This window comes from Homarus americanus, unplaced genomic scaffold (assembly GCF_018991925.1).
Source record: "Homarus americanus isolate GMGI-L3 unplaced genomic scaffold, GMGI_Hamer_2.0 scaffold39155, whole genome shotgun sequence".
Lineage (NCBI taxonomy): Eukaryota > Metazoa > Arthropoda > Malacostraca > Decapoda > Nephropidae > Homarus > Homarus americanus.
In genome coordinates, this window is record NW_024737042.1 from 2,476,221 (window position 1) to 2,493,661 (window position 17,441).

A 17,441-nucleotide genomic window follows, 5' to 3' on the forward strand; every position below is an offset into this window, starting at 1 on the left:
TAGGGTCACTTTGTAGTTTCGACCAACTACGGCTCTCGGGTTGAACATTGTGCTTTTCCGATGTTTTAGGCAATTCTTAGACACTTTCTTCTTTGGCGTTTCCATCGCAAATGACTTAAATATACCGGGGAATCCATGGAGGCGGCCCCCCCCCCCTCCGGTTAGGTGGTTAGGTTAAGTAATTTTAGGTGATTTACAAGGGAAACGTCATAGAACAGTGTCTTAAAATTGTCTAAAACATCAGAAAAGCACAATGTTCAACCAGAGAGCCGTGGTTGGTCGAAACTACAAATTGACCTAAAATAGTGTCAAAATAGTTATGGGTTATATTTGTGTCTGATGGCTGGCTAAGGTAACTAACTGGTTTGTTACCGGGATCACTTAACATTTTTAAATTAAATGGAAATAGTTTTGAAACTTCGCTGGGAATAAACTAATGGAGAGCGGTTCACTTCTATTTAGGAAATTTTATTTGAAAGTTTCTTTAATATTCAGCATGTATATCTAGTGGAGGAACAGGTGTGAATAATAATACTGATGAAATAAAAAAATAACCTAACATTTACTGAAGCCAAGCTAACTTAGCAATCTAAGTTAACATATAACCTAACAATTTAGGTTAGGTTATATATTAGAGTGATACAAGTTAGGTTGTTATTGTCGTCTGTTTTGTGAATACTGTAATTATCACACATTCTCTCATTCTCCGTTCTTACACTGGATTCCCAGCTCAAGTAACAGAACAAACACTTTCGTAATTTTCCGATAAAAAAATATCCCGATATGAACCGGCCTTTTGTTTCGCCCGCATCACTAAAAGAGAACTTCTGTGCGTTATTGAAGCACACGGTTAATTATTTTGACATGTTAATTTAGATTTGGTATTGAATTAGAAGGAAGAAAATTAATAATCATGTGTGTGGGGGACTATAAGAGAGTATGTAGTGTTAGTGTTTATTTGTCAGTGTTTATTGACTTATTTGTTTGTGTTTGTTGTTTGGCTTGTGTGTTTTTTATCTTTTATTTATTTGTTTTAATGTCATTGTATTTTTTTTTTTTTTCTTTATTTGTTCGTGTGTTTTTGTCTTTATTTGTTGGTGTTTATTTCTGTGATTGTTCTATTTGTTCTGTGTGTTTTAGGTGTTAAGGTGTTTGCTTGTGTATTCATATGTAGGTTCATTCGTTTGTGTTTGTCTTATTTATTATGAATTATTTGATTATTTGTTTGATGTGCCTAATTTTTGTTGTTGTTTATTTGTTTAATTGCATTTATGTGAGATTTTGTGTTGTGTGTGAATGCTCGTTTGCATGTTTTTTTATTAGTATTTTTTTCCCTAATTTGTTTATATTGTCAGCAAATGCGAAGATGTTTATTTGTGTATATGAATAATTGCCTTTATTTTGTATACATATGCGTTCATTTACGTGTCTGTTTGTAAGTGTAAATGAGTGCTTCTTTATTCACCTGGGTGTTGGCTTGTGTGTGCCGTCCAGTGATGTAGTAGAGTCCACTAAATCAGAGACTCTTACAAATCGAGACGAAGACCTATCGAATATTTAACATAAATTTGTATGCCTGTGTATAGGATAATTTAAAGGTAAAAACTTCGGTTCATACAGGTATAATATTTCTGAGGTGTTGAAATCCATGGATGGGTAAGAGTGTGTGTTGTCTTAAAACATGGAAATATTTACCAACTAATATATGTATGCATGTGTATCAACTACCAAATTATTTGTGGTTTTATTTTTTCAAGACGCATACATGAGTAATTAAATATACATATATAATATCTTATTGTGTTCATATCTCTTACATCAGGCTCGTTGATTATATCAAGGTACTTTATTTTTATAATCATCTAGCACCTGAAGCGTTCAATACCTTAAGGATGTTTAAAATAGAATGCTCAGTACATTGCTGATGCTCGGCATGCATGGGGCCCTGCTTATTATCTCATTATCCCCCACGGCTAATTGCACGTTCATTAGAGCACTAGAGTCAATCACGGTTAGAATGGATAGCGCCAGATGGACTAGTGACGGAAACTCGGCCTTGTTATGCTGCCAGAAGTGACAGGAGTCACATCTGTTTCGAGACTCGTTGATTGTGTCTAGGTACTGTTTTAACGGTGTCCTACAGCTCAGTGTTATAATTAATGCGCTGTAATAAAGCACAGTAAAGTACAATACTAAAATCACCAGTATACAGTAGTATTAAACATGGCACGTACTCAGGGCTCGACAACTATTAGGAGCCCACTGCAACGCCTTCGTGGCTGTTATATCATGGGTCAGGTCTTCAGCGTCAACACGACTACGTACTGTGATGAGTCAAGTCAGGGTTGGCCCTTGGGGGAGGTGGTGCACCTGGGACTACCAGCATAGATATACTTAGTGTTAAAAATTGGCCTTGGTAAAAAAAGGCCACTGAATCATAAATTCACCACATTATAATAACCAGTGCGCGGTAATATAAAGCACAAGTTGAGTCAGAAGCCTGAGATACAATGGGTCACCTTGCCTCAGACAACTGATTGTGACCCGAGGAATCCCTACATTTGTTAATCAACTCTTCCTGGACTCAATCACTCACGTAGTGGATTAATGGTGAGGTAACTTCCACTACCTGAACCCAAACTTCACTAGCAGACCACTCCCTCCTAACAGACCTGAAAACTCATTAATTAATATGTGGTCTCAAAAGGTCTCTAGCAAAAATCCAATACTAAGGATGTCTAAGACACCCGAAAAACTGCCTCGAAACCCTACATCACTGATAGTCAAGATACTAGTTCCTTTATACTCCTCTTCGGAACTGCACCAATCCCAAATGATAGCACAGCCAGGGCCGAGCATTTGGTAGACTAGCTCCAGTAGTTCGGCAGAATCTCGAGCATGTGGAGAGATTTTCGGCATATTTCTGTGCTTCAACGACTATTGCCTCTTAGCAAATAAATAAATCACTTCATTAAACTCTGTCGTTAAGAGTCAGGTGATTTATATCTTTGTTGCTTTGTCAAAGGAAACTAACATTACATTTGGTAACTCTCGTGTCCTCCAAGTTACCACAATTCTTCCCCACAGGTCTCCGGTAAGAAGGACGCGTCAGGAAGATGAAATGGTGGAGACTGACGATGGTGCGAGTAATAGTAATAATGGCCATGGTGAACCTCCTGGTGGCTAACGATAAGGACAACCACCTCCTACATTACAGTAAGTTCACCTTCCAGTAGACAATAGCACACTGTTGTGAATGTAATGTTGACGGAGGAAGGTTGTATTAGTTTTAGTGATATTGTACCAGCCCGGTGTGGGGGTCGGATAAGGGGTACAGTTTTTAATATTGATTCTGGGTAAATACTTGGGTATTGAAGGTTCCAAGTGTTCCCTGAAGAAGGCAGTGATGGGTAGGGAAACACCGGGTAACACTGAAGTCCATTTATTAACGGATAGGAGAAATACAAGTAGTGACTAGCGTGTGCCATGCACGGCCCACAGAGTCAGACTGAGACTGCCTTGCCATATGGCAACCTCGAGGCAATTTTCCACATAACACGTGCAGTGTTGCCATGTAATTACATATATAAATGCTACTCGGCACAGTAGCTTATATACATAACCTACAGGTATTAACACGGTGATGTATATAAGCAGGTTGGCAACAAAACGCCGGTGGTGGTGTGGGCGCCGTGCTGGAGGCGGTGTCTCAGCCCACCTGCTCCCTCATCATTACAGACGGCACCACCTCAACCTCCACCATCCTCAAGGTGATGTTTGTTTTCTTATGAACCTCCGCTTGCTGGTATTTCCTTACGAAAGAATTTGCTGCCTGATGATAGTCTAGGTAAATAAATGAATGTTATGTGAGTCACATCAGTATTTGATGGCTTCAATCAGGATAGCTGTAAAGATATAATTATTTAATCGAACTTTTATTTCACATCGCAGGAGGAGAGTGTCGTGCGAGGGACCCCTTTGGGTGTGGCGGTGTTCGAGGTGGCGGTGGACGACCAGGATTCCAATGTAACACTGACGCTCCTACCCTACCTGCTCCACCAGGCTCGACAGGTAGGTCACTATCCCACCTGCTTCTTTCATGAGGCCTTCAATCCATTACCTATAAGGCCACTTGACAGACGTTTATGTTCTAGTATTAGGAAAAAATCGCTACCAAACAATACCAAACATTCTTGAGTTACAAAATTAGAAACTTTTTACCTGAAAAGCTAAACACAGCAGCAACATGAAATGTGCACATTAAAATGTAAACAAACCTTACCCTAACAATTAGTTATATTCTTAACGCACAGTTATATTAAACTCATTTAACAATAACCCCGAAGTATCACTGAAGGTAACGAAACGAATTTAATGCAATTTTCACAAATTACTGCACTAATACCTTTCTTGACATCACAAGGTTTCTCATTGGGGTTTTACAGTCACTAGGGTTTTACTTAGATCACCTTAAGATTCTCCCCTCTGCTTATTCCACTTGAATACGACACAATATAACTTAACCTAACCTCCAGGTAGCGTCTGGTTGATTAGTCTTCAAGTGGAGTATGCTAGCGGGGGATAAATCTTCAGGTGATCCGTTTATTGCCTAAGCATGCTCTTGCCACGATCTATTTAACTATTTCAGTATTTCAGTCAAAACAGTTTCTATCCGGCACCCAATCTCAGGTTCTTATTTCAACCCCCTAGACTCTTGTTGGCTGAACTACGAAATGCACAGAAACAAAGTAATGACTTCCAAGGTATTTTGATCGCTATAATAAAGACACTAAACGAGAAGAAAAGCTCTTCCCAACATGAAGCAAAAAAAAAAAAAATACAAATAAAACAAAAGTGATTGCTTATCATGTGTGTGATTAGTGGTTGAGTTATGACCTGGTCTTTTCACAGATGAGGATGAGGTCTTGGTGCAAGCAAGTGGTGGTGGTGAGTCACGACCCGGTCTTCCTCGCCAACTTTGCCGAGTGGTCCCTCAAGGGCCGCCTCCTGGTGTGGGCCACCAAGCTGCTGGTGGTCACCAGCCTCCCACTCCCGCAGCTCCACGCCCTCCTGTCCTCCCACTGGACCTTCTCCATGATGAACACCATTTTGCTCAACCTGGAGGACACACCACCCAACCTCAGGTAATATACACAATGAACACCATCTTGTTCAACCTGGAGGACACACCACCCAACCTCAGGTATTATACACAATAAACACCATCTTGCTCAACCTGGAGGACACACCACCCAACCTCAGGTAATATACACAATGAACACCATCTTGTTCAACCTGGAGGACACACCACCCAACCTCAGGTAATATACACAATAAACACCATCTTGCTCAACCTGGAGGACACACCACCCAACCTCAGGTAAAGCTGTGGTCACACTAGTCTTCCTACCCAGTACCCAGAATAAATCCACCGTTCTGTTGATTTTTCAACGAACTCCTCAAGTCGTCTCTATAGCGACAACTTAAGCTGCGGTCACACTAGAGTTTCTGTGTAATAAATCCACGATAGCATTTCATCCACAGGCAATAAGTCAACGATACAATCCAGAAAACTGAGTCACACTGGCGAAAAGAACCATGGGCCAAGCGCCCAGCTGGTAACAATGTCTTTACATCAATTTCCTCTTTCAATCGTGGTTTTTATCATTCCAAATTGCGTGGTACTCCTTACTTTTTCAATGAATGCAATTTGAGACTCTCTGCCCCAAGGAATACCAGCAGTATCCATCACGGAAATTTGGTGCGCATTTGTAGAGTCCAAATGATGTTTGTTTACAAGTGACGTAAGTACTCTAGAGTCAAATGAAATTCCCGTCGTGATGCATTCGTATTATTATTTTTAATTTACTATGGCATTTTTATCTTGTTTTTTCACTGAAATAAACATTCATAAAAAAAATAAGAACTGTGTAAATTTTATTAATACAACAGACTATAGTAAATTTCTTCCCACCGTGCCGTGGATTTTCAGATGTTCTGTATCGTCCCAAGTTTCGACAACAAATAAGTTATAGGTGTAGACAATTTGAGGAGTTCGTTGAAAAATCAACGCTACCGTGGATTTCTTCAGAGTTGACACACTAGTGTGGCCGCAGCTTTGTTTGTAACAAAAATATTGATTATATATTTACATATGTATTTTTTAGTAAGCAAAATATTGCTATGTTGAATATCCAGTACTTCGTGCCATTTATGTATTTTTTTTAGGGCTGAAAACCGTGGATTTTAGTCACTTTCGTTGACAACCAAACGTATCACGGAGAACATCAAGTCTCGACTCGTTGTACGTGTACAGTATTATCCAGACTTTCAGTGTTTATTCCGAGGAGGAGAACATATGGCTGCCACTTCAGTCAGAATTTATTACTTCACCCTAAGAAAATAATGAATTATTTTGTTACCAGAAAAATTATCGACACTTGATCATCTGTATCTGAACCGAAGTAAATTCAGTTAGGATGCAGTAGATGTCAGTAATGATGTCCGCCTCATAATTACGAAACACCTGCCAACAAAAATGTGGAAAAGGTAATATTGTGATGATTTTTTAATTATGAATTTATCAACTGTGAAGAGAAAATAAGATCCTAAGCCACAGTGTGTTTTTAGTAATGAAGTTATTACAAAAGTGTAGAACTCGTTGATAAACCTATTGAATGTTTCCTAAGAAAGAAGCATGGATTAAAGTTATCAACACTAGTTCTTAAGTCGACCATTCTGAATGACAAAGCACAATTGGCATCATAGTTCATTGCATACCACATTGCCAACTAGAAAATGTTCTACACAGTTGTTGAAACCCTTATCCTCCCAGCCACTCTAGATATTGTATAGTCACAGTGCATACAATTTAAGATCATTTTTTTTTACTGAATAATATCTCTCTCGTAATGCCACGGTGTCTTTGAGAATATGGACTGTTGCAGAGGATTTAGAATCCCAACTAGTTACACATCCACTGTGGTGGAAAATTTGCAGTCCAACTTGAGGAGAACACTGACATTCCAGATTGTGTATGTCAAGATGACTTCATGGGAGATTGAATGTTGTCTGACCTTACTAACAAACAAGAGGATCAAGGATACACACAGTACTGCTTCGTAATGTAGTTGGAAAATAAAAATTGGACTGGACTAATTGCAAAGGAATTCAAAGTGATTGTACAACAAACATGATTGGCAGAAATAGTAAAGAAGTGAGAATGATTTGAGGCGTCAGTTAATGATATTAATTAGAATCACTGTTTAATCCACCGTGAAGAATTGTCCTTCAAGGTTTTCCTGATAGTTTCATGATAGTTCTGAAAGTAGGGAAGCTTAATGAACAGTCATCTTTATTAAATTCTATGTCTAAAGTGGGATCTGATTATTCTCATTTACTCCACCTTGGAACTTACCACATTGTAGTTCTGTGACTGTCACGGGGCGGGTCCTGACAGAGGTTTGCCACCGAAGGAAGATCACCTTTTTTCTTCTCTGGGAAAAAGTTTGATTTTCCCGATTTGTCTTGTTATTGTTTATTGAAGCTATATCATTTAGCCGACATATTTTCAAGACTGAATGAATTAATTTTGAAGCTAGAAAGAAGAGACAATGATTTGTTTCGACATTGTGAACAAATCCATGCATTTAAAAAAGTCATGACTAATGTGATAAGTCAACCTTCGTGTTGATCACCGAACTATTACAGGTTTCCAGCACTGTAGAAACACATTGAAGAGAACAGCAGCACTACTAATTCTAGTCAGAATTTTTCGAAAGAGAAGTTTAAAAGTTTTGAAAGAAAAGCATTGAGTGGAAATTCCTTTTGCTTTTGAGACGCCTAAATCTATCATAGGGTAAAAATTGACACGTGAACAAGAATCGAGCTGCCATCTCATGCGATAGTACGCACAGAATGAACCACAAATCGTCAACTTAGTCATCATTTTGGATTAATGTATTTTCGGTTTTCCTGTTGCTTCCTTTTACGACCACTTATATGTGTGAAATACAATTGTCCACTCTGATAAGGTTGAACAAGAAAGACAGACTCAACAGTACAGTTGAAGTGTGTGTGTAGTACTTCCATCGTGTGTACTAATTTGGGCCATAATAGTAAGCAACAGATAGGTCTACCCATCACATTAAGGAAGTAAATTTTTCACGGATTTCTACGTTTTCTTCGTTGTGTTTGTGTTAGATTGTTTTAATGTCGATTTCTAATGTTTAAATTCGGATGAATATTTGAAATTAGCTTTACTTATTCATTACTTTTAGAATGATTTTTATCTGTTTTTAAGAAGTCATGGGTGCATGTGATAATTTTACACTGGGCGTGTGACAATTTTTTTAAGAGCACTGACCTACATTATATCCAGTATTTATACTATATTCACTATACTGCGTCTACTACACTATCATCTACACTATACCCATGCAAAAAAATAGCCATATCAAATTTTAACTCGGATAAAAACTGGTCATGCACCGGGGGGCTTCATTTAGACGGGAGGCCGACCATTGGGGCCAACTTCCATAATTTCACCTTGGAAGCATCTGTGGGGTGCCATCACATGTAATACAAACATTTAGGTATTGGATGAAGTGGTGTCGGGAAAAGAATATACTTTGTTAAAGATTCTAACATGTACACCATATACACATTTACGTATTAATACAATGTATTCCTATATCATTGCCAGGGCCAGTGTGTATACCTACCTGCCGTACAGCCCCGAGGGAAATCAGGCAGTGAAAGTTGCTGCCTGGAAACCGGGAAGTGGCCTCGTTCTCCTCAAGGGTCGCTCTCTTTACTCTCCCAAGTACTCCAAGTAATTATCTATACAATAATGATAATCTCTTTATTATTCCTTATTATATGCGCTCATCCATATCGATTGTTTACCATATTTTGGAAATTTGGCAGAAATCATTCTCTAGACACGGCACCGTGTGTTATATATGTGATTGGTTTATAGTTTGTGAATGCTGATTTTCAGTATCAGTGATGCCTGAATGAAATCATGACAAAAAATAATAATAAAAACAGGAATCTGATGAACATAAGTATCGTCTATTTAGAAACGTCTAGTGAACGGTTTAAGCTTGACTCAGAACTTACAAGGAATACGGAGTGAATTATATAAGCGAGATGTTAACTAGAAATTCCTCTCGTGAATAAATTAGTGTGTTCCCAGTGAATTCACGTATCAGAAAAGTAAGTCAGTAATTATTGTATATCAGATTTGAGGATGGTGGTTAATTTAACACATGTATCAACAGATATTTGCTTGTAATAATTAATCTTAATTTTTATATGTAATATGTACATCAACTGGATAGGCTTGGTCATGACAAAATTCCAGTCTTACGCCAGGTATAGTCAAATGCTCAAGAATTTGAATTAATAAATATCAAAATAGACACAAGAATAATGACGCTCCTCCAGGGTAAGGGAACTGTCGGGAATGTACTCTGAATGTGTTGTCTATTTGTGGGATTTGTTTTGGGAATTGCGTTCTCTGCTGCGTGTTGTATAGCATCAGTGAGATCCTGGTTTAGTTGTTCAAGGTCTTCTGTTGGTTCATAGTTCGTGTTGACCATCCTGGTTCGTTCTTAGAAGTCGAATTGAACGTCGGATGGTGGGCATTGAAGTCTCCAGCAATGAGAACAGGATGACTGACGCCCGAGTGTCGGCAGTGTTTTTCCACCAAAATGTAATGGCGAGACGTGACACAAGTGTTAGATCTCCGAAGTCCCTTAATCTATTTAACCTTCAATTAGATGCCTAATATTACCAAAATCGTAGAGTTTATTTAGACTGCAACTGGTCACCCTCAGCTTCTACGGTGCCAAGGTGAACGTGACCGGCCTGCCGTTCCCGCCGTACTGGGACGCCGTGAAGGGACCTGATAACACAACACAGTACTCGGGCACTGACTACATGACCCTGGTGACTGTTGCTGACGCTCTCAACTTCACCGTATACATAATGCCCACCACTTCCTGGGCAGAGGTGAGTCAGTCACCTTTACACACAATACATCATCTTATACCCACGCTACGCCATGCTATACCCACGCTACGCCATGCTATACCAACGCTACACGTATCCTCACTACATCATGCTATACCCACCCTACGCCATGCTACACCCACCCTACGCCATGCTACACCCACCCTACGCCATGCTACACCCACACTACGCTTTACTATATCTACACTACACTACATCACACCCCAGCCCTGATGGAAAGAATTTACAGACGCATAGCATTGGTTCATTGTCCACGTGCAGGTTAATTAAAACGTCATAATAATTTTTGTTGAATATAAAATAAGTTCGGTAATTTTATTTAATTATTTGTTTACTTATATTTATTAATTAATTAATTTATTTATTTCATTTATTTACTTTTATTTTATTATGTTTTTGAAGGTTACGGGGCTTGTAGAGCAGCGACTGTCCTTCATGGCCGCGGTGCATCACACTGTGTTGCTGGCTCGCATGGAGCGCTTCGACTATGCTTGGGTACACTTGCAAGGTAGAGCAGATTTCAGTATGGCAGACCCAGGCCTCAAACCTCAGTGGCAGTCACTCTACTACCCGCTCTTGGCAGTTGTGTGGGCAGCCATAGTGCTGACGATGCTCCTCGCCCCTCTAGCGCTGCTACTGGTAAGAAGACGCATACAGTATGTTTGAAATACAAGGCTACTGGCTAACGGCTCCTCTTCCACTAGGTTTGGTTAATGTCTACACACTTGAAAGAAGCTTGACACGTATTTTTGTCTTGCAGTGGTCCTAGGCAGATGCTGAGTCAGCACACTAAGTAAACAAAAGATTTTCATCATTACACTGAAGTTCTGAGATATATTGGTATAATACTATTTACACTAGCAAGGAGAGTCAGTCAAAGTTTAACTGTTGACATATAACTAACTGTTCAATATTGTGTGACATGATTTATGTCAAGAGAAGCAAATACATAAATTAAAGAAACATCTATTTTACTCTAACCAGCCTGAGACGAGAACAATGTCTCATTTGGATTACAACAAGTCTACAGACTTTTCTTATACTGAGAAATTTATGTAAGTGCTTTAAGACATTCTGATGTAACTACTTCAGATTATTCGTGTGAGCGAGTCGAGGATGGGTGGAGAAGAGATCAGTGCACTTGTAGTGGCACTGGACTTAGGAGGAATTCTTTTAGGTCAGAGTCTTCCACAGCGACTGTGTAAGACCAATCCCAGTCGTGTGATGGTGGCGGCATGGCTGGTGTTCGCCTTTATCATCGGGACTGCCTACCGTGGCAACCTCACCGCCTTCCTCATGCTACCTGAATTAGCGCCCCGCCCAGAGACAATTGAAGAGCTCGTCGCTGCTGTAGACAGGTAGTGCTCCTCTTCAACGCCTGAGTATTGTATGTATTATACTTACTGTACACCAACATGGTTTTCTAAAAAGTAACTCTTACTTCACTCACGCAGGATAACGATGCCATCATATGGAAAAGACTTCAAGAAGACATTCATGCAATCAGATTCTCCGGCGTTAAAGAGAATGGGCCAGCTGATGCATATCGTTAAGTCAACAGAAGTTGGACTACAACAAGCAGTTCAGAGAAAGTAAGTCCTTTGTTTGGCTTAGTAAGAAGAGTTTACTTCTAGAGCAGTGGTTCTCAACCTTGTTTGCCCCATGCACCCCTTTCACCATATGTCAGAATGTCATTCCCCCTTCTTTCCAAGATTGTCTGCCTTAAAAAGTGCATTCCAAATAATATGCATATAATACTGAAAATCCTTTATTTTTTCCATATTAGTACATATACATTCCCCCGAAAACCTGAATTCCCCCCCTGGGGGGAATTCCCCCCTGGTTGAGAACCCCTGTTCTAGAGGCTTTCACAAATTAGAAAGGTAGTTACTTATAGACTACACTTACATATCATCACAGCACTAGAAGACTTCATTGGTGACAAGGGTGGTGGTGAGGCGGCTTACAGTATGTTGTTGAGGAATAGCTTAACTGCCATGAAGGGATATTGGACTTCAATAATGTAATTGTTTATTGATTTAAAGGTCTATGAAGTGTAGTAACTCTTTGTCTAGCATTATGAATTTGTCTTTTTTCCCCAAATTCTAAATGTAACACTGTTATTTTTTATCAAATTAGTTCCCTTAACTGAGTCCTTTTGCTTAGAGAAACATCAAAATCTCATCTTCCATTAGTTCAGGAGACATTTAGCCCCTGTATTTCCAGAGATCTTATCAGATTTTTTTTGTGAAGGCTGTTGGTCGTGAGCAAACCAACTACTGGTTACATCTATTGAGGAACACACCTTCATACCCTTCTTCAGTTCACTCCGCCAGTACACTCTTATGTAGGGTGTGGAGTCCAGCATAGCCAGTAGCCAAGAGGAGTTATAGAAATTTGTTATATATGAAGATAAATGTGGCGATCCATTGTTTTCGTGGATTTTTCTTATTAGGGGCTCCTACCCACATCCCCTTCGTTCAATTTTTCTTGAATATTGTTTCTTATTTTTCTGCCACAACTGTTCAAATACGCCAGAGAATTATAGCAAACCGTCAGTAACTATTACCGGAGACAAACTGCGCACTTGTGTTACTTAACCTTATTGTGTGAACATGAAATACAGAGAGATCGTCTTTACCTCATATAGGGTGGCGTATAAGTTTATAGAATCACTAAAAATATATGTATTATTTCAACGATTAATAAGCAAGTATCAAGATATAAGCGTAATGTTTTTTAAGAAAACCTCCTCGGTGAAGTTTCTGCCACGGTGGCGGACATTGTGTGTGGCGAGAGAAGTCTTACAATTTAAGTTTTTGAAAATCAAAAGCATCAGGCAGTCTCATTATATAGTTTGTAAAAAAAATCTTTAAGTTAAAATCGTCCACATTACTGATCTTATTGCCCTTAACATTTCTTATCTGCTAATGATCATGTTTTACCTATATTGTACTTGTCTCACAGACAAGCGCATGTGGATAATCGACGCTACCAGCAGCTACTGATAGCCAAGTATTTCATCAGAGCGGACGGGACCCATAAGTTATACATTGGCCGGGACGGTCTTTTTCCTACTCAGTCTGCGTTTCCCATCCCCCACGACGCTCCCTACAAGCCTGCCATAGACCGCTGCCTCATGGCCGTCAAAGAGGTAAGTTCAACTCTGTGTACAGTCACATTTGACATTTTTAACTGAATTCAGTATACTAAGAAGTTTAACTAATTTTTATGTTGTTTACTCCACTACCCTTTTTCAAATTGCCAGACATGAACCTACTGTAATTTTCATTGTTAGTTTGTCTCTGACGGCTTTTGATGTTTTTAAAAAGATAAGTTGGGGCCAAGACTGATACATCATCGTTTTATTCTTATTTCAACTCTTCAACCTCCTTCCCTACTGAATAAACCTGCCTCCTCCATCACTGTTAATGGGATGGGTCATGGTAGATCATTTACTTTCGCATAAATGTCTTCGGATAGAACTGTATGTGTAACAATCATATTTTTCGTAATATATGACGAATTTAGGTCCTTATGTGTTTTAACAGGCCGGACTGTATGAAAAGTGGGCTGAGGACCTGTTGTTCCAAACCCAAATGAAGGCCCAAAAGAAGCAGAAGCAGGAAGCCGAGAAAGAAACAGAATCAGACAACAACAACAGGTCCCTCACCTTCACACACCTCCAGGGAGCCTTCTTGCTCCTCCTTCTTGGCCTCAGTCTCGCTGGACTCACCTTCGTCGTGGAGCCTCTCACGGTGTGGCATCAACAGCACCATGGAGGAAAATCGGAATAACCATCATTCTAGGAGGTACCCTGGAAGGTCATCCCTCTCCCAAGGGAACCTACGTGTTGAAGGAGCATCACAGCCAACAGTACGTCCTTTAGTCACCATAAATTTACCTTCCTCTGATTGGGTGGCTCGTAAGTCCACTTCCACACCCATAGTGCCTCCGCCAACAGAGAAAAATCCGTCGATGGCCCCTACATTGCTTACAACAGGCTTACGTTCCAGGATGCCCTGGCCAATTTCACACTTGCGCCCAAGACGTTGGCCAAAGCAGTACTGCTACTGATATAATCCACCTGGGTACCTCCAAGCACCCAGTCTTTGCAAGGGCGACAATTTTTTGTGTGCCATGTTATTATATAAAAGACGAAGTTTGTTAGTTCATGCTTTATTTTATCACGAGATCACACACTGACGGAAGACCATTCTAAGGTGGTAACTTCTGTATATTGTGTATTTTAGGATTTTAACCGTAAAGAAAGACAAAAAAATAGACATAATAATGGCACAAATAGCGTTGGCACTTGTAATTAAATAATCAAAACCTTTGTTTTTTTTTAAATCAAAGAACCCCAAGAAAGTTTCCTGGTAATAAATTAAACTGCCATCTCCTTAAGTTTACATAGAATCCGTTTCATCAGCAATGTCATTTTAACAAGTTTTAGCTCATTAGGGGAACTCCTTGTTTACAACTTAATGGCTTAATGTATACACGAGTTAGTTATGAAAGAGATCAAGTGCAGTAAAGTAAGAAGGTGCAGGACCGTAGTACAGCAGACCGCCTCAATGGGTCACTCCTCTGACACCCAGTCGTCGTCTTGAAATCTAAGAAACTATGACCGTTGCACTGAAGTTCCTGATCACTTAGATCTTTCGGTAATTCTCTCAGTAAAATTTGTTATGTAACGACTAATATGAATTAACTACTGTACATGTTCATATTTTTCTGAACGTAATTGTGAATACACACAATGATATCCTTTGTTGCTTCCAAGCTCTGTCCCTCGGCAGAACATTTTCTGACCGATTTGGCTTCCAGGTGGGGACAAGACACACTGAAGCGAGTAACATCATAGAGAAGTCTTGTCATATTCCTACCCTTAACACAAGAGGAGTCTTGATCCTCGAGAGCTGATGTTCCCTGTGATGAAGCACTGAAGGACAAGATTCCTTTCATGGCGGAGGTCACCACCTCAACAGAACCTGCCAGGGCCCCCTTGCATGTACCCGGTATTACTGTAGTGCTTAGCCGCAGGAACATTATCCTAAAAGACAATGCACTGAACGTATGGTAACTTACTCGCTTAGTAAATCTGAATTGAAAACCTGATTCGATGGTTACCTTGAGTTCGAAACTGTGGAGTAATCACAGTAAAATTTAAATATGGAATTAATTTTTTCGACAATATAACTCAAGAATGATTCATCGACTACTTGTGGTCTTTCTCACTTGAAATATCCTGGAGACACAAATCCTTCGGTTCAAGTGTTGATCTCTCGTTTCCGCAGTACAGTGGTCAAGAAATATCTAAAAACTGTTGAAACCAATTGGTCCCCACCAGCAGGATGTTTCACTAACCTCGTAGAAAAAAAAACATCTTTTGACGAGATATCTTGAAGATGGACCAGTGCTATGAAAAAGAACTTTGTGATGCTGCTAAGCCTCGTTCTGCTCCTGCACAACTTGTCAGACTTTACCCTTGATTATTGATAAAACTTGACCACTTAAGCCTCTCAGTTAGGGAGTCAACTTTCGTTTACTTCTGCTCGACTCTTGGCCCGGCTTCAATTTTGATGACCAACTGAGTGTAGAGATTCTCAAACTTGTTCTCACCAGGTAGTCCCTGAGTTACCTGACCATCGACCCGTACCACCATTACTGAGACACTGAATATAGAGCGATACTACATTAACACTAATTCATTATAGAATGGCAGTGTTAAAACATATTTGGTGCTTGGAGAGAAGCTACTTTCCGTATTGTAAATATAACATTAAATTTATATCACTTCATGAATTAAATCTGGTGAAATTAGTATTTTCTTAATTGATTTTCGCCAGCCCTCCACGTACCCCCTGGAACCCTCCTGCGTACTCCTGGGGGCTCGCGAACCCCAGTTTGAAAACCTCTGATTTACTGTAAACGGAAGAGAGACTCCTGGACGACCATAAATGTAGGGCATGAAGGAGGCGTATAGAAAGGTTGCATTATACCCGAAAATCTTTTGAATTTAACCAGGCCTTCGTGGTGATGAAACGAACTGATAAAGTTGTTTACTATCAAAAGTAATTATGGAAAAGGCTTTGGAAAAAATCAACAAATCTTGAGATAGAACTTTTGAGTCTAGAGTATATCGCTACGTTTTTGAGCACCTGTACTCTCTTCTGTCATGAGGCAGATAGTGTTGTCTCATCAGGTTGCTTGCGACTCTCCTTAAACTGGAAAGCGTCCATCTAGTGTCACCCTGTTAATCTGGAAGGGCAAAAAACAGTTGGGGTCAGAATGTGTGTGTGTGTGTGTGTGTGTGTGTGTGTGTGTGTGTAAAATTTTGTTGCCAATTTACACTTAAAATAAATTTCTTATTTAGATTACTGTTTTTTGCAACCTGTTTTTTGGTGCGTAGGTTGCAGAACAAGTAGAGGCCACATTCTCACCCTATCGACTACCACCACCCACCAACTACTATTTCCTGACAACTTCCACCAATTCACAGCTAAGGGCACTCCAACTCTCATCCACCCACAGCTACCACCCATCCACTCTTTAAGTCAGATTATCACTAATTCACATCTACTGCAAACACAATGAACTAAAGATAGCGGAGACAAGGAATAATATATCTCATAAACCAATGTGTACAAATATGTCAACGAAAATGAGACGAAGTGAATGATTAAACTTGGAAATAACCATACACACTTTCTTTCTTTCTCTCCCTTATTCAACAATAAGATTATATCGATGCACAAACATATTTTCTTGTTGGTTAATCATATATTTTCATAAACAAATTAACACGATTATTAATATCCGAGATTCTTGTTGTAGATGTAAGAGTTAGATTGAAAAATTATAAAATTTCTTGGCCTACACCTCGCTGGGCATCCATCAATCTCGTTTCAAGTCTGCGTTAACTTCCCCGGCAGCGTCCAATCACATGTCGAGGAGGACATCATGGTGTCACAACTCACTCAACAACTCCACAAGTGTAAGTGCTGCTCCTCGCCTTAGAGGTTGTGTATTTAGCGACGAGTGTTTTTCAGTGGTGTTTACAGTGGTTGTGAGTGTTGGTTTAGTGTTAGTGTTGAGTGAGAGTAAATGTGGTTGTTGGAGGTGGTGTGTGTCCCGTGGGTCAGCCCTTAGTGGGACACCTGATTGACTGCTGCGTCGTCCTCCACACCTGACTGACTGATTGACTGCTGCATCGTCCTCCAAACCTGACTGACTGATTGACTACTGCGTCGTCCTCCACACCTGACTGACTGATTGACTGCTGCGTCGTCCTCCACACCTGACTGACTGCTATGTCGTCCTCCACACCTGACTGATTGATTGGCTACTGCGTCATACACCATACGTAATTAATCATTTAAAATTTAAAATCTAAACTT

At 39.8% G+C, this 17,441-nt stretch overlaps 2 protein-coding genes across 2 annotated transcripts in view; one reads left to right on the forward strand and one right to left on the reverse strand.

The window, feature by feature from the left end:
* The window catches only part of LOC121872767 (ionotropic receptor 93a-like), a 12,242-nt gene extending 9,323 nt beyond the window's left edge, over positions 1-2,919 (reverse strand). The window contains exon 1 of the mRNA XM_042375822.1: positions 2,773-2,919. Coding sequence (XP_042231756.1) covers positions 2,773-2,919 — 147 coding nt within the window. The remainder of the gene's footprint in view (positions 1-2,772) is intronic.
* A 172-nt stretch (positions 2,920-3,091) lies between these two features.
* LOC121872575 (ionotropic receptor 93a-like) lies at positions 3,092-14,377 on the forward strand. Its single transcript, XM_042375402.1, has 11 exons — positions 3,092-3,216; positions 3,658-3,770; positions 3,952-4,071; positions 4,912-5,144; positions 8,705-8,833; positions 9,843-10,017; positions 10,441-10,677; positions 11,131-11,396; positions 11,493-11,630; positions 13,006-13,192; positions 13,590-14,377. The coding sequence occupies exons 1-11, from the start codon at positions 3,117-3,119 to the stop codon at positions 13,833-13,835; spliced, it is 1,944 nt and encodes a 647-aa protein (XP_042231336.1). The 5' UTR covers positions 3,092-3,116; the 3' UTR covers positions 13,836-14,377.
* The last annotated feature ends 3,064 nt before the right edge of the window (positions 14,378-17,441 follow it).